The sequence below is a fragment of the Poeciliopsis prolifica genome, unplaced genomic scaffold (genome assembly GCF_027474105.1).
Source record: "Poeciliopsis prolifica strain line A6 unplaced genomic scaffold, Auburn_PproV2 SCAFFOLD004, whole genome shotgun sequence".
Classification (NCBI taxonomy): Eukaryota; Metazoa; Chordata; class Actinopteri; order Cyprinodontiformes; family Poeciliidae; genus Poeciliopsis; species Poeciliopsis prolifica.
Genome location: NW_026562379.1, coordinates 8516304 through 8543579, shown reverse-complemented (window position 1 = coordinate 8543579; position 27276 = coordinate 8516304). Strand labels below are relative to the sequence as shown.

The following is a 27276-nucleotide window of genomic DNA, read 5'->3' as shown; positions in this document are numbered from 1 at the left end:
TAGTCATAACAGTTGCAGAGCATACCAAATCAAGTGTATCTCGGCTGATTTTGTGTGAGCTTAAGAATTAGATTTAACGAGAAGGCAGCGCAGCCACAGAAAATGTCGGGTTTCCGTTCACATTATTTCTTATCGCTTCAATCAGAGAAGTTAACTTGAGGGGAAATTAGAATAAACTGCCGTTTGGTTGCGCAACGCGTTTTTTTCTGAGACATTTCCACAAGGGGGCGGTAGAAGGCAGCGACATCTCCAGAGCCCCGGACAAAGACCGGACGTTGTACGAGCTGAGCTTTAAAAGTAAAAACACAGCGACAAGTTGAAAGGGAGTAAGAAATGGAACTGCTACTTACTACCAGTTTTGGAAATTTAAGTTGCATTAAAATTTCTCGGACAATAAACTTCCTTGAAGGTCACAACCTCATTGCAAAAACAAAACTCACTCTCTAAATCAGATTTCTTCAAGCTCATTTGTTTCAAATTGAATTTGAAACCTTTTAATTTGAAAGTCATTCCTCGGAAGTGCTGTTGTTTGGCCCGCTAGCTTGCTTTACAGTGAAATAAAAACCAAGCTAAGAGCAGGCAGGGCTTCGTGGGATGGGAACAGAGCAGTGCCTCCGAGTGTTACCAGGCTGTGACAGTTTATTACAAGTGAAAACACCCAGAGGAGAACCATTAGAGCCGATGAGGACCAGAAGAGAGACGGACGGTCAGGACACGGGAGCGCTAATGGGAGCGGTGAAGTGAGAAGAGTCCAAGAGCGCCGACTGTGTCAGGATCAAAAGGCACCAAAGTAAGTTTTCCGAATAGAGTTTATGAATTTAGAAGTTGATAAAAAGTGCCGCCGTTTTTATTTGGGGGCGGGGGGCATTTCGCCCTGGAAGAGTGTGATAATTCTCCGCAGCTGTGAGAGCATTGTGGTCTCGGAGGCAGGAACGCAGCGGGACTTCTGGTCAGATCAGATTTCACGTCCCCCCCCAGGCCCCCTCTTTGCTTCAGAAATCACCTCTGGTCGTCCCGACTGGGGCCGACCAGGCTGAAATCACTGCATCACGGAGAAAACGGACGAAGAAAGAGGGGGAAGTAAAACTTTTTATTGATCTGATTGAAGAGTGGTGATGCACGCGCAGGGCGGAGAGGACGCGCAGCTGCGGTGACAGCTATGGAGGGGGGCGGGGCTCACAGTAACAGTACCGAGAGGAGAAACATGCCGAGGAATATGGTGGTTGGAGATGTTTCAGCTCCCGGAGCTTTGCCACGTACGGGCTGCAGGAAATTTGATCTCCCGAGGTGCCCGCGCTCGTACCCGCCTCCCCTGTTAACGCAGGTACCGGGGCCAGCGGCGTGCTGGTTTCACTGTGGGCTGACGCAGACACAGCTGCGGGAGTTTACTTACACTTAATGAGGCCCTAAAAGAAACTTCAGATCTGACGTTTGGATCTGGAGTAAAGAGTTTGCTTGTGGTTTGGACAACTGCTGGGATTACCGCAGAGCAGCATGGAAGCACAATTTTCTTTAATGATGAGACCAGTGTTCCACGATTAAAACTGCTTTTAGCATGTGCTGACCCCATGTCGTGAAGGGGGATTTTTTTTAATGTTTTTTTTTTTTTAATGATGAGACAATAGCAATTTCTTTGGGTTGTTTCATAACAACGTGTATAAAATAAGTCAGTTTGCTTAGAGCATCTAAACAAAATAAAATGGAACTGTGCTCACATGAAGTGAAGCAAAATTTACTTTATTAGGCCTGTCATCATAACAATTTTTGCTTGATGATGAATTGTCCCAACAATTATTGAGACCATTTTCAAGTAATACATTGATAATATAGTGCAAGTTTCCCCCCTCAAAGACCAATAAACACTCCACACTGGAACTGGGAGATATTTTAAATATCCAAAATAAAACACAGCAACCAAAAACAAATAAAACGGAAATAAAAATCCACTTACAATTGAAGCCGTAAATAAAATGAATTATGATGTCCATAAACAAAATTGCCCTTCAAAAAATATTAACCATCACCCTGGAAATTATGAAGGTCATTTTAATTGATCGATTGCTAATTACAACAGGCTTACTTCTGGACAGAGCTGCTGCACTTGAACAGACTGCTTTACTACTAAATAAACCAACCAATTTATGATCTGTCTTCATTACTTTAGTACTAAAGTACTTAAAGTACTTTAGTACTAAAGTAATGAAGAATCACTTAAATAAGTGATTCTTATTTATTTATTTTTTAATTTTGTATTTTTTTGTTGTCTGTACAAGGAGGGACAAAGCTTCTCTAGTAAACTGAATTTATTACATAATAAATACATGGTGTAGCCTTCCATTTTAAACAATTTTCTGACTTGGAAGAAAGGTACATTTTCATAAATCAGTTGATGGCCGCTTCAGAGAATGTTTTCCAGTTGGCACAGTTTTTTGTTCCCTAACTCTTCAGTGGCATTCTGCTTTCATCCATTATTTTTAAACTATAATTAATACATAGAGTAGCTACCTAGCATAAAGTGGTTTTAGACCAGGACCACTAGTGCTAATAATCAGTTGATATTTTGATTACAATAGCTGTACAGTATCTCAGAGTTCTCATAATTGCACTTAGACTTTTGAGGTCATCCTAACTTTGTCCTACTAAATGTTGTTTTGTGTTATCCAGCTCTGCAGTGACAGTTGATTCAAAGATGCACATCAAGCCCTTCTCTCCATATTTTACTCACCATCTCCATTGCTGTTGTTGGGCAATGTCACTGGCAGTTATGTGGTGAGTTGGTTATCGACCAGCTGTTATGCAATCGTAGCGTTCCCGAGGTGGTGTGAAAGCCAACACGAAGATCACTACTGCAGTTCCAGAAGGCCTGGCCGACCTTAAAGCCATTTGGTTTTTATGCTTGAACTTACTAGAACTAATGTGTACAACTTAGAAAGAATGTCAGATTTTGTAACCTGCAGGTTTATGTATTGTTTCCCTTAAGGTTAACTTCAAGTCTTGCTGTAGCCATTAGAAAACCTTCAGGGAATGTGCCCTGCAGCTTTCCTGAAGGTTATCCCCACATTTCACTGCGTAACCATATGGGAACCTTCAGGGAATGTTCCCTAAAGGACCCATGAAATTTCTCAGTGAATTTAACAACTACTGTAACTTTTCACAGTTTTAATCTAAAAAGTTTCACTTCAAACACCAATAGAACAGTATTAAGATTTGTACTGCATCTCATTTTTATAAGAAAGGATTGGTATAAAGTTTGAGTATAATGAGTCCCCTTGCTTATGAGTTTACAGAGAGCATTCATCTTTCAGGATGAGGCTTTCCATTCTTAATTGTTTCAAAACACTCGAGAACCGGGGAGTTAATTTAAAATCCCTGCCGTCTCCTCAGCTTCACGCATTCATTTGGGTTGGAGGGATTAGGGTGGCATCCATCTTCTAATTACACACTCATCATGCCTTCAACTTGAAGATTAAATTGAGACGGAGCAGTCCCAGTGACACAGAGGATGCATCAGAGCGCTGCAGATGGTTGATGAAGAAACCCAGCGCTGGTTAAGTGTTAAAGTAGGTGCAATTGAAAGAGTCAAACAGACGTCTGGGATTGAAGCTCCTCTCTGCACCCTGTTCTAGATGGGTGTTGGGTTCTTTATCTTTAACTATCACCACATTGTCACAGAAATAAAGGAGGCAGCTGATTGGGGAATCTTTTGGCTTTAGATAAGAGAAAACCCTTATCTGTGTTTTCCCCTTGCGGGGGAAAAATACTTTAAACACCAATAGCACAAATCTAACACTGCTGTGACTTCTGACACACTTAATAATCTGATCTAACTGATGACATACTTTAATTGTCAGATTACTACGCTGATAACTTCTAAACTTTGCATGTAGTTGTAAGATGATAAGTTGAGATTTAAAACTTTAGGTGAGATGAATAAATAAAAGTTTTTAGGAGCCAACAGATGTTGCTTTGCTGCTTTCGCTTAAATAATAAAGCCATAAAGAGACTTGTGAAGGTGTCTGAGGGTGTGTTCGCACCCCTTTGCTTGTTTCCCACTTGGGGGAGGGAGCAAAGGCATTGTTTCATCCTGTTGTCGCTCAAGGCTAATTGCACCCGTAGAATCTATTGCTCTTAAAGGCAATTCGAGTTTATGTGGGATTTACTGCTGAGGATCTGTGGGGGAACACAAGGTGAGGAGAGTTCAACCTTCACTCAGGGTGAAGGAGAATGAAGAAAACGGTACTGAAGTTCACCATCCTTGAAGATCAGTGTAATTATGTTCAGGTATAGTACTGTAATAAACTAGTTTACTCCCTTATACACTTTAATCTGTGTTTGCCAGGCTTATGTTTCACATTATCAAATAGGTGACTAAAGCCAAGATTACTTGGATTGTGTTGTTTCCCCTCAATATATATTTTTGTACAAACATTAGGGATGCACTGATACTAAAATTCAGGCTGATACATTTGACACCTTGGAAAAGAAAGCGACCATACAGCTTAGAAAACATAATTTCTTCGTCAAATATTACATTTATTTGATCTGAAAAATTGAAGAGTGAGAAAATGAAACAACATTTTTGTCACATTTTGCCACATAATCAGTTATTTTTTACTTTCATAGAGCTAATCCATTTCTATTCGGACAGACACAGAACCTGCAGTGACGCAAACTTTCATGTAGAGCATACCTCAACACACTTTACTCCCAGATAAGTGTCTTGCTGAAGTTGTACATATAATAAGCCTTTATGTGAGTCAAGGCGGGATGGAGATAAATGGTCAGATGTAATGCTGCACAAAGGTAAACAGCTGGGATTAAAGGCAAGGCACTTAAAACCAGTCTGTACAGCATAATGCTGCAAAATGACCTGGGCGTCTTACATAAGCTGAGGAAAGCACACCTCACCTTTGACATATTTCTGATAACAATTGTAACCTGAGCAGCATATTTTTTTTTTAAATGGGAATTCTAAACAAGCTGTTACTGTATAGAGGAAGTGAAAGTGATTGTTTTGAAGATGGAGCACTTTAAGGCTTTCAGGACAAGAACAAGTAAAACTCCCGCAGTTTTCTCAGAGATGGTGCCGGGTTGGAGACGGAGTGATAATTGCAACCTGGTCTCGCATGATTCAGTTAAAAGCTGTAATGTAAATTCTCATGCAGCTGTGGTGCAGTAGAACTGCAGAACGTGTCTTTTAACGTGCTTTCTCTGCTGTATCACCACCCAGTTGATCTCAAAGTGACTGTGCGTATTTACATGTTACACAACTTGCAACCTCTGTTCAGTTTTATACTTGTGTGTGTGTTTGTGTGCGTGTGCAAAGGTTACTTAAGATGAGCTGCATGAGTGAGCTCTTTTCAGATGGACAGAGCACCAGCAGGAGAAGGGTATGATAATTTCCTTAAGTTATTTTTAGTATTTTAAAATTTCTATCTGTATAATGTTACGTTTGTGCTCTCAGCAGCATCAGATTTTTTTTTTCTAGTTTTATGACAAAAGAAAAATTTACAATACCCTTAAATCTGAACTTTGTGCTCATTGTAGTGCGTAGACCTAGAATATGCAAATAAAGTCATTGATCAGAGAAATTAGGTCGCACCCGTTGGGAAGCGGATAAGGAGAAAAAATGGGACTCCTCCAAATAAAAGCTTTAAATCTTTTTTCTTTTTTTTTTTTTTAACTTTACAAAAGCCTTCCAAATGCCATTTGTAGAACCAACAGAAAATCTAAAGATACTGAACAGAGTGCTTTGTTTGACCAAGCTGTTCTGATCCAATCGAAGCTGTGCAGTTTTTTTTTTTTTCTTTTTAATGAGTGATGATCTTTCTGGTATGAATAGCAGTAAAGCCATTTTCAAAAGGTCCCACATGTAATGTATTCTCTATCTTTCTCTTCAGAGCATCATGGCATTGCTCTTGTGGGTCGGCCTGTCGCTGCTGCTGGCTGTCCAGTCCGGTGCGGTCAGAAACTGCCATCCCAGCTGTCACTGTGAGGTGGAAAGCTTCGGGCTCTTTGACAGCTTCAGCCTGACCAGGGTGGACTGCAGAGCCATGGGCCCCAGTGTCACCATGCCTATTGCCATCCCTTTGGACACCGCCCACCTGGACCTGTCGTCCAATGATATGGGCCCTCTCAGCGATGCCATGTTAGCCGGTCCAGGCTATACCACACTAATTAGTCTGGACCTCAGCAGCAACAAAATTACTAAGGTTAGTGGGTCGATAAACTTCAAATTGTATTTGTACTAGTTACCCTATATAGCATATTTTTTGTTAAGTGTTCGAAATTTTAAAAACAAATTCTTAATAATAGCAGCCTTTATTGATCAATTAATTAGAAATTTTTAATTTTTTCTGTAATTTCCAAAATTACAGAAAAAAAGACATGGCTTTTCTTGCTAAATATTTTTGTAGAGTATTAAAAAAACTGAGAATGGATGCATGCAGTCCCATGCATTGTATATGTACCCCAGGCAACACAGTTTTACACGATTTGCATCATGGCAATTTTTAGTAGATAATGCAAGTGTTTTAAACTTTTCACATGGACTTTAAGAGAGACTGTGTTGACTGCTGCAGCTCTCTGTGTGAGTCATGTGACTTGCTCCGTGTGCTGCAAAAAGACAGCAGTCTATGTGAGTAGAGCAGCTGAAATGACAACCATTAAATTTGATTATGTTTAAAGAAGCAGTTTAATAAAGGAGGAGTTTTAATTACACTCAAATGAAATTGCATCAAGAAATATTACGAGGAGATTTATCAGTAAGAGAGCAAACATGCTAGTCTTGGCATATTTAACAGTCAGAGGTCATTTTAAGTATCATCTTTTTGGCTTTCTGTTAGCTGCAGTTCTTGAGTCTGGTTCTGCTGGAGATTTCCTCCTGTAGGAAGGAATTGGTTGCTCTTCATTGTTGCTACATGCTTGCTGGTGGAAAAAACTCAATTCATCCTGATGGGCTTCCTTAGATCACGTTTTACCTACTGGGTTTAAATGATCAGTACATGATATGATCTATGACCACTTTGTACTCTTGTATAAGTAAGATAAAATTGGACTGCATGTTATTGGATCTGACTGTTGGATTGTAATTAAGTGAACAGGGCATATTTGGATTGATTCAATACAAGTGATCCATTTGTGACATGAAATGACTTGATATTGCATGCTATGAAGACTGTTGTTATGACAGACATTCATGAGTAAATTTTAGTTGCCCATCTTATTTAATGGAGATTTTCTGCCACCTTGCAGTCGTTTTAAACATCTTGTCACCTCTACATGCTATTATGAAAAAGACAGTTGTTAATTATTAAATAACCTACTTGAATCCTACTTGAAATTGTAAATAGCAATTTAGATATTTAAAAAAGTCATCCATCTTGATCAAAAACATAATATAAAAAATATTTAGATGCAGGAACATTAAAAAAACAATTTTCTCCATGTTTATATATGTCCTCTTGTCTGATTCTCAGGTTAGCCCCAGTGCATTGTCCAAACTGCGATACCTGGAGAGTTTGGATCTGAGCTACAACAATCTGGAGAGTCTGTCTCCAAGCTGTTTCTCGGGCCTCCCTCTGGCCGAGGTGGACCTCAGTCACAACAGTTTCCAGGAGTTTGACATGGCTGTGTTCGCTGCTAAAGTGAATGGTGAACCTGTCACTGTGGATCTGTCCCATAACAAGCTTGTGTCAGTTTCTGCCACCTTGCATGGAAGAGCTTTACATATTCAGAGTGTCAATTTGTCAGTGAACCAGCTGGTTAACGTACCAAACATGGCGGGACTTCCACTGAGGTACCTAAATCTGGATGCTAACCCAATCCTGAAAATTAAGAAGGGAGCTTTTGCTCAGCTGAAAGATTTGGTTTATTTATCCCTCAGTGGCCTCGGTGGACTTCATGAAATTGAGCCGCATAGCTTCAGCGATCTCCAGAACCTGCAAGTTCTGGACCTCTCGAATAACTCGAAACTTAAGAATCTGAGCCCTGCAGTCTTCTGTGGACTAGACTCTCTGCAGGAGCTCAACTTGTCTGGCTCTGGTGTGACTTCTTTGCCAACCAACATGTTGAGCCACCTTCCCAGCATCAAGAGTATCACTCTTGGACAAAGCGTCCACTGCTGGAGGACGCAAAAACAGGGACAGTTCCACCGACAGATGGGGCAGGTCCAGCATAACGAAGAGCTGCACTGTAACGTAGACGGCATTGTGTCGTGAGACCAGGCCTCAGGAAATGAACCACTCCTAACATTCACGACTGCAGGGCTGAGGCTTGTCGTCTGCTCTGATATGTAAAACAGTCTGAGTCGCTCTCGCTCTGTTAAATCTGTTCTCTGGTGATACTGTGGATCACACCTTTTCATTTTTATGAAGCTTTGAGAAATCTTTGGACACTTTATAATACTTGCTGTATTTTTAGCAGCACAGGCCAACTTCTTCATTGTTTTAATATATTTCACTTTTTAAACTCATAAAAAAAACGCATCATGAATTAATTTTAATATGTTGGAGTCATATCTTTCACTTCATTGGATTGTCTTAAGATCTACTTGAACGTAGTCCTAATGTGGTATTTTCTTTAATATTGTACTTATACAAGTCAGAAATTGACGAACATTGTTACCATTTAACCACTAAAAGTACTCAAGACTTTGAATGTCTGGATGAGGGGACAATTTTTAACTTGATTAGATTTTTTTTTTCTTATCAATTTGTTTTTTTTTTATATTGTGTTCAATTTATCTCAGATTTCAGAACTTGAATTATTTTTTTCACAATAATGGAGCTAGCCTTTTCTAGCTAGAAGCAAAAACCAGGCTGCCCACTTTAAGCAATATAAAACATACAAACACATTTCTCTTTATTTTATGCATTTCAAAATAAAATGAACATACAATTGCAAATTGTACAGTGGTGGTAAAATATAAAACATCCACAGTGCAAATGATTTTATTCCACCTCCTATCAAAATATTTTCTGTTCCAAACAACTATTTTGGGTCTGAATTTGTTATTTACAACTCAGAAATTCTGACATCCGAGGACAAATTGAATGCATCGTTTGACTAAAGTTGCCACCAGACCTTAATATCTTATCTTGGTTTAGCTTAGCAGTTATTTAGCTTAATCATTCTGGTTGGTTTAATCTACAATAGGTAATGTCTGAAAGGTTGTCCACTTTTCGTGTTACCCTGTTGAACCTTAAAGCAGCAATGCACAGTGTTTTGGGATATCTATTGTATAAAAATCTTTAAAATTAAGAAAACAAAAATCAGATGTAGTGTTATAGCCTTACAACAAACAATGTTGTTCCTTGTTGACCTGGGCAAATTGACAGGATCTGACTTAAAGGAAGTTCAGTCTGGTGTTACTCCGCTGGTTGAGGTTGATGTTTTGGTTCCTAATTATTCCAGTTTACATGCTGAACTGTTAAACTACTAAACACCACATTGTAAGTCACTTTGGATGAAAACCTTCCTCTAAATGAATGTATGGTATTGAATGTAATATAACAGTTGCGGTCTATTTCAAGACTTTAACTAACCTCTGCAGTAGGCATGGTCAGCTTAAGATCAGTTTCATAACCTCGTGTTAAGCTACTACAAAGCCTGGCATTTATGCAAAAAATTCAAATACAGATATTATAAATGATAACTTGAACATTAATTTAACAAACACCCTCCAAGTTTGTAATTTTCAAATGCTGACTTTGCAGGAGAAAATTTGGAACCGGCCCATGAATATATTGCATCCTAAATGAATCCATTATTTGTCAATGAGTCAATTGAATTAATCAAATGACTCATTTTGATTTATGATTTATTTTAACTTTGACCAAAATTCAGAATTCAGTCAAATCTCAAAGTTGAAGAGGTTACATGCTCAAGACTCTGGCACTTTCTCAAACATCCGGTTAAAATGTATTATTTCAAATTTAGTGTTTTTTTTTTTTTACTTGTAACACTTTCCACTGTGTAGCATTTATTTCAAGCCTCACAAGCTGCCTTTTGTATTATTTTTTCCAACAAATATTAAACTCTAGATTTAATGACCAAAACTTATTTTTTTGCTTAGTTTGAAGTCCATTTTCTCTGACCTCTGATTACTTTGCCACTGTAATGGCACAGCAGCCTGCGTAAACAAGGTCAGAACTAGTTGACAAAAAGTAAGCCTCGATTTACTCTCATGTTCTTTAGTGACCAAGTTTAGTTTCCCTGGACAAATTGGACCACTGACAGTTTATCACAAATTCTGTATACCAAGTTATTTTTGTTTTGTGTGATGATGCACATTTGTAAACTTGCCTTAATATTCCTTTTGCATTAAGAGGAGAATCAGTTTCAAGAAAGATTGTGGGAACTGGAATTTGCCTTCAAACTGTCCACTTTAATGAAAACGTTTTAGTTTAAAGATCTATATTTGTATGAATGTAAGTAAACTGTACATAACCATATTAATATGTAAATCTTATGTGTAATAAATTGACCCCTCTCACACTGTGAACTCAGTGACTGGTCTGATTCATATCCTGTGTGATGTCCAAACAGGCAACAATTGCTAGGCGATTTGACTGCGAAAAAAGAAATAAACACAAGTTAAAAATAAAACCACGGTTTGGAAAATGTGCTACTGTCTGCACTGAAGTCAACATTTTCCTGGAGTTCCAACACTGTATGATTTTGTGTCTGGAGAGGTTTGAATCACACTAGGGTGTGGTTCTCTCCCAGACACGACAAGGAACTTGGACCTCAGCAGAGTTGTTTTAAATGGTGCTTAAAGAAAGGCTGTAAAGTGAAATGAGACTTGAGGTTTTGCTGGTTATCATACTGGACTAAGCACGGTGTTTTAATAAAGTGATTAGGAAGAAGAGAAAAGGGAAAAATGGGGGAGAAGGTAGATATCAGACACAGCAGCTAACAGGCATCCTGTGTGTCCTTGGCAATGACTACAGTCTTTGCTTTGTAAGGATGAGGAAATTTCTTCTTTTTCTTTCTTTTAAGCTCTCAGAATCTGCCAAAACGACAAGCTGATCCAAGGGGTTTTCAGCTATTGCATCAGAATGTAGGTGTACTTGTTGCATCCTGAAATTGGGGTTTCAGATTTTAAGCGTGTTGACAAAGCCTGAATCCTTGCAGTTTTCTTCAGTATGTTTGACTGTAACTGACTACATTTCCCCTGTAGTCAGTGTAGGGCTGACAGAACGAACGCCTTCAGAATACTGATCCTATGCACAAAACACTTCCAGATGCTTGTGATATTTTTTTATTTATTTTTTTTTATGTCTCTTTTGTAAAACAATAGCTTGTTTAAAGCCAAGAAACCAGAACCCAGCTGGCTTTAGTACAGGATTGGTTTCTTTTAACACTAAAAGGCTAAAGCTACATAGAGACCCTTTTTAGTTTACACTTACCCCATTTTTTTCAAGGCAGTTGTTCCTGCCTTGAAAAAACTGTAAACTGCTCGCTATTGGTTCATGTATTCTTTGCACATTTCATTCAACATTTCTTGTTCGAGCTTCAACCTCTCCTGACTCAAACTAATAGCATATAACGGACACTGACATAATTTTTCTTCTTTCAAATCATTAAATAATGCTCATTGTAATAAAATGATTGTCAGGCAAACAATTAATAAACTGTTTGGCCATGAAAATAAGAAAGGAAGTTTTGGTTCCTTTCTTTTTTTCAGCATAACCAATGCTATTTCTAGAAATGTCATTGGTGAGCGATCTCAATGTCCTGACGTCAAGTAAATAACTTGGAGAATCTATGCATGACAGCTCAGTTGTTTTCTCTCTCCTGAGTACCTCAGCAATGCAGCTGATCTCACCCAAATCAGAACTAAATATCACAAAAATCAGCTAAACTTATTACATGTAATACTATGTTTAGATCATCTGTTGCAATGATTTGTATTTTGGAGATGTTTTGGCTCTCACTAATTACCAGCTGATGCATTTTCATAATATGAAAATGTAAATAACAATACAATGAAAAATGAAAATATAATACAATTCTTGACATAAAGCCATTCTATTTTCAGGATCTGAGCAGAATTTGGTCTGGGGACTCACTTCCTTTTAAGCATATAATCCAGTAACCACCCCAAACAGTGATGCAATGCAAAACACAAACTGCAGGGGAGGTTTGGATGAAGATGCCAAATATTTCATGATGTCATCGTCAACAAACGCTTTAGTTGTTGCCTCCTAAAACTTAACTGACATTAACACTGATCCTGTTCATCATAAGATTTTCACCTCCCTATTTTTGCTCAGTTCCTTTTTTCTATTTTTTTCAAATTTGCCATTCACACCTTTGCTCTGCATGGACCAGTTTAGGCAACACAAATCCAGCAAGCTTTTGGATTGGATTGCCACAGGTAGAAGTCTTTCATGAAGGCTTTCTAGGTTTACACAACCATTACATGGCTGAACTAACAAAAAATAAATTAGACAAGGAAATATTTCAAAATCATACTGGAGAATAAGTTCAACAATATTTTTGCTTCCATATGTTACGATGCATTGCAGAAAACCTGTTTTATTTATTTTTTTACAGTTGTTTCATGTACAGTCTCCCTGTTTATTGAATTGTTCAAATTCAGTGAAGATGCCAAATGGCTGAAAGCATTCAAACTGCATACATATATAATTTAATAGCACAATTTGAAAAGCTCATATGCAAAGTAAGATATTGCAAACCTGAAATCAAAGCCAATATTAGCTGCTGTGAAAAATGCTTGACATTGTCATTTACTTATTAAATGTGCTCAAATTAAGTAATTATGCATGTTTTCAGTTTTGCAAGGAACTCTTACTTAAAGTTTGCTGCTATTATAGATGTCAGTCTATTCATCAAAGCAAAGTAAGCAGATCAAAAACAAGAGAAGTAAATATGTTCCTTATAGATTCCCACAGAAACTTTGGCTTCAGAAGTTGCTAACTGACAGGGTTGTTTAATTAGACTGTTTGCCACACTGCTGCCAGCAGATTTCCCACGGGAGTAAAGGAACAGACATATCCAAACATGTTCTGTCACCTTGTCTTTCTTTTGTTTTCTCAAGGATCAAAGATTTTGCAACATAAAACTTGTCTTGACAGACAAAATCTGACATCCAGAAATTGATTCATTCATAAGATGTTATAAAAACATTATGAATGAGAGGTTGATTTCCTGACAGATTGCATATTTATTGGGTTTTATGTGACAGACAAACTTAAAGTAGAAGATAACTGTGAAGAGCAAGGACACTGAAACACAGTTTAAATTATATATATATATATATATATATATATAAAAAAATAAAATTCCCTTCTCACCCACCGCGGGTGGTTCTTATCCTCTGAGCTCGGGTCCTCTACCCAGACCTGGGAGCTTGAGGGTCCTGCGCAGTATCTTGGCTGTGCCAAGGACTGCACATTTCTGGACTGAGATGTCTGATGTTGTTCCTGGGATCTGTTGTAGCCACTGCTCCAGTTTGGGGGTTACTGCCCCGAGGGCCCGATGACCACAGGCACCACTGTGGTCTTCACCTTCCAGGCCCTCTCCAGTTCTTCCCTGAGGCCCTGGTATTTCTCCAGTTTCTCGTGCTCCTTTTTCCTGATGTTGCAATCACTTGGTATTGCTACATCTACCACAACGGCTTTCCTCTGATGTTTATCCACTACGACAATGTCTGGTTGGTTCGCCATTACCATTTTGTCTGTCTGGATCTGGAAGTCCCACAGGATCTTAGCTCTGGTGTTCTCCACCACCTTTGGGGTGTTTCCCACTTTGATCTCAGGGTTTCCAGTCCATATTCTGCACAGATGTTTCTGTACACTATGCCTGCCACTTGGTTATGTCGCTCCATGTACGCTTTCCCTGCCAGTATCTTGCACCCTGCTGTTATGTGCTGGACTGTCTCAGGGGCCTCCTTGCACAACCTACACCTTGGGTCTTGTCTGGTGTGGTAGATCTGGGCCTCTATTGCTCTGGTGTTTAGGGCCTGTTCCTGGGCGGCCAGGATGAGGGCCTCTGTGCTGTCCTTGAGTCCAGCTTTTTCCAGCCATTGGTAGGATTTACTGATATCAGCCACTTGGGTTATTTGCTGGTGGTACATCCCATGTAGGGGTTTGTCCTCCCATGATGGTATCTCTGGCACCTCAACCTCCGTTCCCTGTTGTCTGAGACATTCACTGAGCACATTGTCTGTTGAGGCTTTGTCCCTGATGTATTTATGGATCTTAGTTGTTTCGTCCTGGACAGTGGTTCTCACACTCACTAGTCCTCTGCCTCCGTCCTTGCGGCTCGTGTACAGTCTCAGGGTGCTGGATTTGGGATGGAACCCTCCATGCATGGTTAGTAGCTTTCTAGTCTTAATATCTGTGGCTTTTATCTCCTCCTTTGGCCAGCTGATTATTCCAGCAGGGTATCTGATTACTGGCAGGGCATAGCTGTTGATTACTGGCAGGGCATAGGCATATGCCTATGCCCAGGGCATATATATATATATATATATATATATATATATATATATATATATATATATATATATATATATATATATATATATATATAACTATTCACACATTCTAACATTATTAAACAAACAGCATGAAGAACAAGAAATAATGTTATAGATTAGTTTAAAGTAGGGTTATGTTACAAAACAATATATCTGGCCTTGATGATCTCGCAGAACTGCAGTCCTACCAAAACACGGCCAACTGTATTGGGCAAGGAAATCATAAAAAAGCAAAGCAGACAAGAAGCAAATCAAGAGGAGCTGCAAAGATCCACAACTCAATCTGTCAACACACAATTATTACTTGTGCACTCCATAGATATGGAACATTAGAAAAGAGTGACAAAAATAAAAACAATGTTGAAAAAAAACCTCCAAGAAATCCCGTTTGCTTTTTGCCACAAGCCAGAACAGATCAAATGAAGCCAACATGAAAGTTGTATTTATTTATGCAAAATACTGTGAGTTGTGGAAAATTAACAAATCAGCCTGAACATATGATGATCATCATAAGCATGGTTCACCTTCCAGCAGGATTATGGAGCAGATCTACAAAATAATAGCTCAAATGAAGCATAATCATGTGGTAGGATAGCCTAGCCAAAGTTCTGACCTAAATTCAAGAGAAAACAATGCAACAAGAAAGTTGTTCCAAATGTGTAAAACTGGTAGACCTCTGTAATGACAAGAAGTGTATTTTACTTGTTTTGAGGGGGTTCAATGCAAAAGCATTTGAGCATGCATTTGCTGCGGTGCAGAAGATGTGAGCACAGAACTTGAAAGGTAATGGATTGCTTTTATGTGGTGACCCAGTAATAAGATGTGATTAATTCAAAGTTAAGGGAAGCTTTGGGTTGTGTATAATTTGTCCAGACAAGTAGAACCAGGGTGTCTTTATTAAACACATTGTTCCTGCTTGAGCAGATATCAGACAAATGTGTTGTGACTTCCTGGAAAAATCCTCCGAAGAAGCTAATTCATTTTCTTTTAACCCTGAGCTCCAACTGCCAAAGAAACTGTGCAGTTGTAGTTTTTTTTTTCTGCAAAAAAAAAAAAAAAAAAAAAAAAAAAAACAATGAAAGAAAAAAAATTAAAATGTTGTGTTCTTGCTTTAAATGCCCGATTTGATTGAACTCGGTGAATTGCAGGGCAGCACAGAGGTTTTGTTTGTCAGAAAAAAACAATGCGTCAGGTCAGATTGTTATGGAGGACAAAGATTCAATTGTTTTCTCTGAGCCACTGTTGGCTTCAAAGTTTGTATTTCTGTAGAAAATGACCAGTTTGGCTTTTATAGTTGCAGCAGTCTTGGTGTAAAACTGACTTCTACACCAGAAGCAATGTTTTGTTTCTTTTTTTTCAACACTTCAATGCAGAAATCTTTTTGTCACAAGCCATGAAGTAAATGTTGAGAAATGAGCAGTGTGTGATTCACTAATTTTGAAGACATTTAGAAGGCCCCCCCAACGGCTTCCATGATGATTCGGAGCTCAGGCGTCATTCCAGGTTCAACATGTCTGAGTCAACTGTGAGGTCAGTTCACAAAACTCTCCAGACATCTAAAGGTAATAAATAAAGAAATCCAACCTGAGGACAGACATAAAAAATGTTTATCAAACAAATTTTTCCTCCCCTGTATAAAAAGGGAGGAAAAAGACATTATTAGCTTTCTAATCATTTTTTCTCAGCCTTTGATAAAACTGAGACTGGATCTCCGGTGAACCAGTCTCCGAAATCTATCTGTGCTGACAGTTATCTTGGTTTGTACACCACTGTACCAATCAATAGCTGCAGAATCAGCTTTTCTAGATTCAAGGGTTAATCTGCACAGAGGTTGCAGCTCTTCAGTCAAGCATGGCTTCGTTAATAAAGCAACATGCAGGAAGATTACAAGAAGAAGAAAACCTCTGCCGTAAATAAACTGAACATTAGGGAAGGAAATAAGAGGGTGTCACACTCCGCACCAAAAACACCTTAGATCCTTCTTTTACTTGCAAATTTTAAAATGCACTTGTACAAACAGTAGCCACTGGCACCATAAAACAGCTTGTGTGCCACACAATTACTAAAGATGAATTTGTTATGAGGTGTGTGCATGCTTGTTAGTTCCAGCAAAGAAACCATGTCTCTCTACCCCACATGGTTTGCTTACATTCTGAACATGCAGCTCAGCAAAGGTAGAGCGGGGGTCTTGCGTAACCTTGTTCCTAGTGGTGGTCTGGGAGTGGAGGTTCCCAGAGGAAACGGGTTATATCCTGAGCTCCTTGCCCTCCCTGTTGTTGTTCTCCATCTGGTTTCCATCAAGCACTCCTGCTTTGCAAAGCTTTTCTCTTTATTCTCTCCCTCTTTCTTTTTTTTCTGACCAGCCTCAGAACACATTTTATTTCTTTGTTTGTCACGAAAGCCTCTGAGACAGAGGTAAAAATGGAGTTATGGCATCTAAAGGTATGACAAATAAAATAAGATTAAAAAAGTGAATAATAATAATAATAATAAAAAATAAATAAATTTAAAGATGTGGGGAGACATGCTTTTTTGCTGGCTCATCCTAGTCTGACTCCTAAAATCCAGATCATTGCAGCCCTCGTCATCCTGGCTCAAGTTTTAGTTTCACTACCGTCAGCAGGATTTAAAACGTACCTGACTCGATAAACCCTTCAGACCAGTAAGACTTTAAAATTCAGAGATGATTATCTTCTCATGATTCCTCATTTATGCTTTTTGTCTGTGAGCGACTTACAGTAATATGTTCTGACTGGTGCAGAGAGCAGGACGAGGTGTCCAGCTGGGGCTCTAATGAGATAAAACGAGTGAAGCAGACTTTAACTATAAAATCACCTTCAAAGACTGAAATGATGATGTATTTTATTTATGTATCTATTGTAGGTTTTTCTGTTTCCTGGACAATGTTTTGAATGTTTTCCACAGTTCGTGGGTTTGAGTAAACCACAAATGAGCATGTCAGAACATGTCTGTAAACCTGGAAAAAACAAGAACATGCCTTTTTTAGTTTCCATTGATGAATGAGGGCTTCAGACTGAACAGCAGCTCTGTTCCTCTGGCTGCTGACATTCAACTTTCAACAAGATGCAAACAAAGTTGGAGGAGAAGACATTTTACAAACAACTTTCCTCTGAAACAGTTGCCAGAGTCTCACACCAAAAGCATATCATGTTTACCAAGGTCAACTTTTCAGATATTTTGTGTGTGTTTCTGGCAGCACAGTGATGAACAAACAGAATTTCTGATCTGTTGACACAGCAACCCCTTCTCAAAACCTTAAAAAAAAAAAAAATAGCCAAATGATGTGATTGCTTCACTGCTCTCTAATTACATCCACATGACTGAGCCTGTGGATTAGGCTTCTTGGTTCAGGAAACACTATTTCCTGGACTTTGAAGGAAGGTCTTTGGTCAGTTGTTTATTTAATGGACTCAAACAATCTTAATTCATCTCACGTCTGTCTTTCAACACGTTCCTTTTAATTGTCTCAGTCACCACATAGAAACTATTTACTGAAGTAGTCAGTGTTGAGGTAAGGTGATACACTTTACATTTTCGAATGATGACTTAGTAAAAAAACAACAACAAAAAACCAACAACAAAAAAAACTTTTCTAAGCCTTTTTCTGCTGAAAGTGCAAAAATTGCATTATTGTTTGGCATGAAATACTTCACAATTTAGAAGTCTGTGTGGAAATTATGCAGCGTTTTATGGTCACTGATGTTATATCAATTAACCTCTCCCAAAATTTTCTGAGGGACTCTGACCGGATCAGGAGTGTCTTCCAAGAGGATCGCTGCTTTTCTCAAACTGCAGATTTCTCGCGCCCTCTTGTGGTAACACTATGCAAATGAATTTATTGAAAATCTACAATTAAGAGAGCTGTTGTGAAGGACTCTTCTGCTTTTCCTGCTTTGTGTGCACAGAGCTAGTCAAACTAAATGTGTGCAACATTTATCCAGGCCTAATTTATTGGTAGTGTATATGTTGTATGGTAAAATCAGATAAAATCAAAAGTATCTGAATATGTGTAAAATATTTTTTTTTCGGGGTGCCTTTCAAAAATGTTGATTCCTTTTTAGGTTTTTCATATTTTCTCAAGCTGCAGTCTCAAATGTCAATGTATTTTATTAAGACTTTATGTGACAGACCAACACCTGCTTAGCTATTAAGTCAAACAGTGACACACACAGCTTTTAATATCTTTCTACAAATTAAAATTTGAAAAGTGTGAGGGCAGGCAGTAAGTGCACCTGCAGTTAACACACAAAACACCCCCACCTGTCATACTTTTAGATACTAGAAAAGTCAGATAACCACAACAATGAGGAATGCAACAAAGAACACGAGACTTTATTTAGAACATGTGTGAATCCATGTAAGTTGAATTCAGTCAATAAATTCTTACAGACATTATGGTGAATATCTATTAGAAAACATCCTGTATAAATAAGCAACCCATGCAAAATAAATTATAAGTTCATGAAATTCCAAAAAATCATATTGAATTCTGTGTCCAGCACAAATCTTTTGACGTTTATTTTTTTAAACCCCAAATCTGCTTATTTTAACACCCTAGTGTGTTTTGTCTCATCCCAGTTTGTCTAGACAGTTTATCATCTGTGCATGTATAGTCAGCTGTATCTATACATAACAGTTCTAGCAGTTGAGGAAGGAGTTGGTCCTCATAATGCGGATCACCTTCCTGAATCTGTAGCTGTATTCATACTGCATATTTCCATGGAAGAACAACAAGTAGCCTGCAAGAGAACAAAGATGAACAAATGTAAGGAAATGACAGAATGTAGAAAACATCAAATATTCACAGGAATTTCTTTAAAGGAGCCATGTGAAGTATTTTGCAACATCTGGTGGTGAGGTTGGAAACTGCAATAATTTAAAAAAATACCCCACAATCTCTAATTTGAAAGATGCAGCAGATTAGATTTTCTGCTAATTTCCTGAAATACATAACAAGCGATTGTTGGTGCTTGTATTAGTGTATTTAGTTTATACTGGAAAGAGTATAGACTCCTTATTTAATCTATTAAATAAAGAGGCATGGGTGAAAAAAACACTCATTCTTATTATAGGATTCTACATTGAACAAACGTTCAATGTAACAAACGTTATGCTGCATCATAAATAAATAATTTTTTAAAGTGTTCTTTTAAGCAGTGCTTGTGATCTGTGTTTTGAGATTTCAAATCATTGCCACAAATATTTAATGGAAGGAAGGTCAAAAATAAATTTGAATCCTTTGTTCTAAATGAACAAATTCGAGTTTCGTGTTTCATTGCTACCAGTAAATATTACACATTGGATCACTAACTGTACTGAATACTGAGTTTTGCATATTACCCTGATGAAAAGTGACAGCATCAAACTCATCATGCATCCCTGGAAAATCATCCTCAACAGATTTCGGAAAACCAGGGTCCATGGTACCTGTTGCTTCATCGTAACTGTAGGTAAAACAAAATGTACAGAGATACAGAGAATCAATAAAGAGTCCATAAACCGAGCTGTGAAGCATTAAAAAAATTAATGCTTTCCTTTTTAATATCACATTCTGTGTAACATCTCACACATCTTACCTCCAGTATTCTTCATCGACAAAGAGCAGAGTTTTTCCAGTGTTTTTTATGTGCACAGCTGCATCTATCTTTCTAACTGATTTGGGAAGACCAAGTTTATGTATGTACTTTGGATAGCCGTCCACGAGTGAATATCCATTCAAGGCCCACACACGGATCCCTGGTTGAACAAACAAGGTATTTTTGTTACATGTGGTCTGTGTAGTATGTGTTAGATAATCAACCATTTGTATTTAACCCACCACTAAATATGAAGACTAAATCCTTCTCTGGATTCTCATATGCTGCATCCACTTTTTTTGGCAGGGAGGGCCATGTGGACTTGATCAGTGTCTGCTCAGGTTCTGCCATCTGTGGATGGAGACGCCAGTAGAAGCTACAAAAAGAAGCAGTGCTGAAGACAAACTGGCCAAGCATTCACAAAAATGTTACAGGTGGGGGAATTGGGATGGGGCAATAATTTAAAGTGGTTCAGATGAAAACTGGATTTTTGTCCAGATACATTAGCCTACATAGCAAGAAAACTGTGATAAATCAGCAATGACAAGGTCATCTATAAGCTGCCACTGACTGTTCATCAAATGAAGCGCAGGATTAGATGAAACTTTGCTGGGTCGAGATGAAACATTTCATGTGACTTTTAAAAAAACTCTGACTTCGAAGAGTTAAAGTCATCTTGTCATTTTTGTTATATTTTCCAGTTTCCCCACTGTTTGTTTTGGTTTCAACGTGAGCCACTAGGATGATGTCACCCTTCACTTTAGCTATCGCAGATGCCCATTCATCAGGGCACAAGCATCTGATGAACTGGACATGCCTTCACTTTACCTGTCTTTGAAAATGATGGTTTCTCCTCGTAGTTCTGTTACAGCATCAAAACTCAACTCAGGATCGCATTTGTTAGGTGCATCGGGTTTTATCTTCCTTTTCCTGGGATTGGGGTTGCGACCTGAAATTGACATTTACAATAGCAGACTGAACAGACTTTCCTCAAGCAATTGTTGTACATCACAATTTCTAACCAAAGTTTCCATTTGCCCACCATAGAGAGCTTGGATGCCTTCAACATCATCTTCAGCTAGTGGGTAGCCAGTTGCAAACGAGTAGACCGGGTACATCAGGGCACCTGCGTCCGATGAATGGCCCATACCGAGTGCGTGACCTAACTCATGGGCTGCTACCATGAACAGATTGTATGCTGCAGAGAAAATACATAGACTTAAAACCACTGTTCTTTTGTGACAGAATTCGATCTGCTATTAAGTTATATATCTGCATCTTAGTCACCTGATGAATCTTTGGTCCAATGTTCATCCTCATCAAAGTGAGTGTCTCCTCCAATGCCTGGGCCTGGAGGGTAGGCATGAGCCAGCAGCCCATCAGGTCCGTCAAATGGATTGTAGTCACCATGCTCTTCAGGTCAAGAGGCAAACAAGTATTCAGCATGAACTATTTAATATGTGTACATTATAAAAGCCACAATGCTTCATTACCTTTAGTTCCAAAGCTGATCATAATGTCTGCATTGCCATCATGGATCCTCTTGAAGTTCAAAGGGGTAACATCCGCCCAAACATTCAGCGCGTTTCGGATCGCTCTGACTACATCAGATTTCTTGAGATCGGGAGTATAATTCACAATCCTGAAACATTGGGGAGCATGAGACAATCAAAACATTTTCATAAAATTGACTCAAAATATCAAAATTTTCTTCTCAAGGATTTAATAGTTACTTGAACGTGACATTGTTGGTTTCCCATTTGGGGTGTCGAGGGAAGTGTGTGTACTCCGCAACATCTGGTACACCACATCTGGGCAGCTTCATGATCTCCAGGGTGTTGTCATCAAGATTTCCAGTTACCTTCGCAAGTGGAAAAACAAGAAAATTGGGAAGATGTGTCAATGTCAAACCATTGCTCTTTCAAAAGACTTTAAAAGGATGAGAACTTCTTCCATATGTAAAGTATTTTCTATACAATTTACTCTTGAAATGCTGATGAGAAAATGAAAGAAACCACAAAAGAGCCTAAATAAACAATTGTATACTTCTGATTACCTGAAGCTTGAAAAATCTTTGCATTTGCTGGACCTTGTTTTTAAAATCACTTGATGATGACTGTCTACTTTGGAGACCAGTTGGAAGACCATAGTAGTGACGAAGGTATTTCTGTGTAAAAAACAAACATATTTTATGCCAAATTACAAGTAATTTGTAATTTGTACAAAAGAAAAAAGGTTTACAAGAATCTTACCTCGGCTATCAAGAAGTCGTCGACCTTTTCTGTGACAAGGTTTTCTTTTTTCCCAGTAGGCAGAGGCAGAGCAAAGGAGTATTGAACCAACACCGACAGCAGCAGCAGCACCAGCAAAGGAAACATTGTTGACACTGAGTTGTCCAAACAAGCCACTGGATTCATGAAGCTCTGAGGGGTATTTAAAGTGTTTTGCTCAGCTGCCCACCCCAAACCCATGTGATTCACGCAAAAGTACCTAGCCACTTCCTTTTTTTGGTTGTACAGGAATGTGTATGTATCTGCAAAAGAACAGTGACTGTATTGAGTGAACTTCTTCAACACAAAAACTCTTTGATAAACATAACCCATTTCACTGACTTAGGTGATTTGAGAGCAGATGTTTTCTGCAGTAAAAATGTCTCATCGGTGGATGTGACTTATAGAAGAATTGTTTGGATAAGGATAATTTCCTCTTTTTTCTTTTAGCAAAAAAGGGAAATTACCTTCATGTGTGTCTTATGATAGTCTTGAGTCTATTTACTTATTTTAGAGTAAAATCTGTGACACATGAGTAAGAAACACAACAAAAAGATTTATGTCAGTAGCTTGAACATTAGCCATCCGGCCTCATCCATTTAATTCAAATGTTTCCTGTCATAGTTCAACATCCTCTTAATAAAAATGTTTCCATGTGTATTAGTGTTTAAGTTTCAAGTAAATAAATGAATATAAGTATGACGATATATAAACGTTTCTTTTCACCTTCGCGTCTCATGACAGTAGTGGTGATGGCGGTGGGTCATCATAAATCTAATCTTAAACAAAAAATTAATTAAATTTAAGATTTAATTTTTGCACAGTTAAAAATATTTTACCTTGATTTATTTGTCAGTTCTTTCACTAAGCTGTTTAAGTTCACATTTTTCTCACATTCAAATTTTCACTCAAAATCTTGCTATTTAACTAACTGCTTCAGAAAGTCTCAAAAAAGCTTTGAGCACTAAAAGTTTGAACAAAAGAAATAATTTGGTTTTGCACGACATAGAAGATCTTGATTATCCCTTGATGTGTTTAGGGAACACTGTTTACCAGGCGTACAATTTACCTAGACAAAGCGCATAATCAGTTATTGTATTCCTGAAAACAGATAATATAGAATCTATGAATGCTATTTTCAACAGTATTCAGTATTTGTGTACAGTTTTTACAATGCTCTGAGCTGGATTTGGAAACAATACAGAGAGAAGGCCTTATAAATGTTATTTTTAAGATTAAATTTATCACAACAGACCTGTGATAGATACAGTTCTTGTGACGCTTAAATAAATTTGAGAAAAATCAGCCTGACATTGTACATAGGATAGTCTACATCGAACGGCCATAGTTTTTACAACTGAAGCCAAGGAAGTTCATGTTTCAGCTGCAGAATTAGAGCCAGTGCCAAGACTGAGCCAGAGCTCATGTTCTGACGTTACTATTAAAACCAGACGGAAGTACGGCTGAATAAGCTGTTTACCACTGAAACTCGTTAGTCAACATGATGCAAACCCTCACTTTTAAAATATCAGATAAGTTCTTAAAAATAGGGATTTTTATTACTAGTTGTTCACAAGAACAAGATTTTTTTTTTTTAGAGTTGTGATTCAGCGACTCCCTCCAACACAGTATTGTTCACAATTTGAAAAATATTAAACACTCAAAATAACTGAAATGAGAACATTTGTAAAGCATATCAGTTTAAATATTCACTTAATGATATGATTTCTATAGAGTCCATTGGCCCTCTGGTGTTCAAAGCAAAGCAAGAATATCACTACTTGATTTTCTGACATGTAAAGGCTTGCTGCCGACTAAAGCTACTATTCCATCACTGTCTGGGAAAAACAGCAGAGCTATATCATTATCCACTCACTGCATCACAACAATAGGATTCTTTTACAAAATGTTTGTCTGGCAGATTACGACTATTTTCAAATGTAAAATTAAGTATTCTAATAATAACCAACCCAAAACAACGAGTAACCACATCAAACACCTACCAGAAAACAATGTATTTTGGTTAAAATGTATGAGCGCAATACATTTTGTCTGTCATAAACAGCTGTTTATTATAAAACAGCCTGAAATGCATAAAGATCCAGCAATAAATTGAAATTATCCAGGTGATGATTCTTGATTTATTCGATTGAAGCTCACACTTTCTAAATTAAACTGACACTCAGAACGTAATGTCCAATCTAAAAAAAAAACAAAGACAAACAATTATGTTTGAAAGTATAAAGACAGACAACCACCTTCGGGATTTGAAAAGGTTCCGCTGACCTGGACTTTATCGGAAATTCAATATGATGCATGTCTAATAATGTGACTCCGCGTTGCAACATCCTGTGCAGACAAATATTTTTGGAGCAGCATCAATGTTTAGGTGGTGGTTGACAGAGTGAGTCTGATTCATGCAAGGGGAACTTAGACTCCAGGGGGATTTTTTACTGTTATTTTAGCCACAACAACCCCACACAAACAGTATCTCAGTTCAAAACATATAACATTACATATAACATTCAAGTAAACAAAATAAACACATTTGCAGTTTGATGAGAGAACACACTGTCTAACACAGGGGAAACACTTGTTTTCTTCCAGAAAGCAATGACTAAAAGACATGTGCTAAACAGCAGGATGCCTTCAAGTCACTGCCCATTTCAAGGACTTTAATGTTGCAACTGGACAGGAGTCAGTCAACTTACTATTTGTATCCAATATTTGTTCCCTCTGAAATACATTTTACCGATTTTTGCTTTTATCGATCCCCGGAAATTTGGTAATTAACAATAAATAAAAGTTTAAACTAAACAAACTTTAAATAATCATATATCTAACTGACATGCTGCATCTGCATGACTTTACATAGTGGTTGTTAATTTTTAGACCTTCTTGAACACATCACAGGACAAATCAGCAGTTTTGTTCAAACCCAAAGCCACTTGGTTTCCACTGATGTTAATTCCAGTGGTGTAGATAAAGACCACTACTGGACTGCAAAATATTCCTTTGAGGGTATTGGTGTGTAAAAGTGTTTTGTTATACTGGATTCAAAGGCATCAATGCAATGGTAGAATATCTTTCTAAAGGTGCATTCAATTTGCTCAGCATTAATGAGATGTCTAGAACACATTTATGAAACAGACCTGTTACTGTTTAGACACAGATGTTTAAGTGAAATCTTTAATTTAGCCTATTTTAAATTAATTCTGTTTTAGCAGTCAGGCTCAGTCTTTAAAAAATGGATGAGTTAATTTACATGGGTGCAAGCAAAATCTAACAACAAAAACAGTAAAAAAAAAAGTAAAATAAAAAGTAAAATAATAATAATAATAATAATAATAATAATAATAATAATAATAATAATAATAATAATAATAATAATAATAATAATAATAATAATAATAATAATAATAATAATAATACCGTAGGCTTAGAATTAAGATATGTTGTGTAAAGTTTTAGGTTGAAATACCAAACACTTTCTTAACACTAGAGGGCAGCAGAGACTCGATGCAAAAGCTTTGAATGCTTAAACCTTGAATGTAAATGACTCCAGTCTCCTCTTCATGACCTAGTGTTAGCACAATTCAGATCAATTTAGAGGACCAAGGATTTTACATAATACTCTCTAGATAATAAAATTTTCTGGACCTTATGATCCATGACCTGTAATTGTCATTGCTGTCATTATATATTGAAAAGGAATGCTAGCTACATGATAGTAAAAAAGGCTCCTGAAACTTTGTGAAAATCTTGAAGGTTTTCTGACACATTTATGAACACTCAGTGTGGTCTTCATCTTAGTCAACCTTTATTTTAACAGGAATACAAAGCCTTGTATTACAGTCCCTTATATCACCACTAAGGGGAGCCATAGATGTCTGTGTCTGTGATGATTTCCAGGTAGTGTGAAGATCTGGATGTGGACTCAGGATAATGTATTCACAATTTGGATAAAACTATGATTTCTTACTCTTACTTATTAATAAAGTAATTCATCTGTTAGATTCGTGGGGAGGAAACAGGAAATGGGTGATTCAGTTACTACAGAAATGGAAATGAGGAGGTAGTATGGTACAAAAACAGATGTTTGCTCTAATATTTACTCACATACTTTGCATAAATATGCATTATGTAGTGATTAGAAAGCGTTTCCAATGTTTTTTAAAGTACAATACATTTTTTTTTAATATTACTTATGTTTGTTCAGTTCTAAGTTTACAGGACCACAAATCAGACTGCTGTGGTTGATATCATAGCTCAGATAGTGATTGATGGTCCAACAGTATAAGATCTATTTATTTTTTTTTTTACTGCATCAACAGTCTGTCAGAGATAATTGTCAAACTGGGAAGTCAAGCTCCTGCCAGTTGATTCTCAGAAAGCAACATTTTATGAGAGCAACATTTCTCGGTGGTTTTCTGTGTTTACATCTCACTCAATTTTCACTGGTGAATACTGAGTTAATGTTGCCCTCAAAATGTTGCAGAACTTTGTTTAACAGACAGAGTCTGTTTGAACTTTCTGCTGTAGACTAAATATATTTATTGAGTAAATATTCAAATTCCTATTTTCAAGTTCAGATGAACAGTTAAGCTCTTGTTCATTTTAGAAAAATCATTAGTATTTTCTTCAGTTTTTCTTTTTTTAATGAAAAGTTTGTTTTCTTTTTTTTCAGCTGAGACTCTTTCAGATTACAGTGCATTCAGATTTATTAAAAGGTCCCAATCCTGAATGGGGGAACGGTTGACCAACCAGTGTCATGGCCCAGATCCTCTGCAGATAGTAATTAACCCACAATCACTATGGACTGCGATATTTAATAGAATGAGTGACATGTTGTAAAAGCAACGCTGCAGGTGCTCAGTTGAGTTCACATGCAAGTGCAACA

At 37.6% G+C, this 27276-nt stretch overlaps 2 protein-coding genes across 3 annotated transcripts; one reads left to right on the top strand and one right to left on the bottom strand.

Moving 5' to 3' along the window:
* The first annotated feature begins 554 nt into the window (after positions 1 to 554).
* tsku (tsukushi small leucine rich proteoglycan homolog (Xenopus laevis)) lies at positions 555 to 10504 on the top strand. 2 transcript variants are annotated; one of them, XM_055028757.1, is made up of 3 exons: positions 555 to 790; positions 5901 to 6212; positions 7479 to 10504. In XM_055028757.1, the coding sequence occupies exons 2-3, from the start codon at positions 5907 to 5909 to the stop codon at positions 8217 to 8219; spliced, it is 1047 nt and encodes a 348-aa protein (XP_054884732.1). In that variant the 5' UTR covers positions 555 to 790; positions 5901 to 5906; the 3' UTR covers positions 8220 to 10504. The 2 variants fall into 2 exon arrangements, with proteins under 2 accessions (XP_054884732.1, XP_054884731.1); XM_055028756.1 differs by lacking the exon at positions 555 to 790 and adding an exon at positions 3086 to 5390.
* Positions 10505 to 18834: 8330 nt separating this feature from the next.
* Positions 18835 to 22538, bottom strand: mmp13b (matrix metallopeptidase 13b). The gene is made up of 11 exons (XM_055028498.1): positions 22359 to 22538; positions 22163 to 22273; positions 21840 to 21967; positions 21600 to 21748; positions 21394 to 21519; positions 21149 to 21304; positions 20935 to 21055; positions 20349 to 20482; positions 20107 to 20266; positions 19871 to 19974; positions 18835 to 19269 (listed from the first exon to the last, which is right to left on the bottom strand). Exons 1-11 carry the CDS (start codon positions 22521 to 22523, stop codon positions 19169 to 19171), a joined length of 1455 nt encoding a protein of 484 aa, XP_054884473.1. The 5' UTR covers positions 22524 to 22538; the 3' UTR covers positions 18835 to 19168.
* Between the last annotated feature and the right edge of the window lie 4738 nt (positions 22539 to 27276).

What these genes read in the sequence shown, in the direction of transcription:
- mmp13b (XM_055028498.1), bottom strand. Translation starts at nt 22,523, where the DNA reads ATGAATCCAGTGGCTTGTTTGGACAACTCAGTGTCAACAATGTTTCCT. An exon ending in AAAGATTTTTCAAGCTTCAG is followed by an intron (nt 21,968 to 22,162) that starts GTAATCAGAAGT and finishes CCACTTGCGAAG; the next exon opens with GTAACTGGAAATCTTGATGA. An exon ending in TTGGACCAAAGATTCATCAG is followed by an intron (nt 21,305 to 21,393) that starts GTGACTAAGATG and finishes TTTTCTCTGCAG; the next exon opens with CATACAATCTGTTCATGGTA.
- tsku (XM_055028756.1), top strand. Translation starts at nt 5,337, where the DNA reads ATGAGCTGCATGAGTGAGCTCTTTTCAGATGGACAGAGCACCAGCAGG. An exon ending in AGAGCACCAGCAGGAGAAGG is followed by an intron (nt 5,391 to 5,900) that starts GTATGATAATTT and finishes CTTTCTCTTCAG; the next exon opens with AGCATCATGGCATTGCTCTT. An exon ending in GCAGCAACAAAATTACTAAG is followed by an intron (nt 6,213 to 7,478) that starts GTTAGTGGGTCG and finishes TCTGATTCTCAG; the next exon opens with GTTAGCCCCAGTGCATTGTC.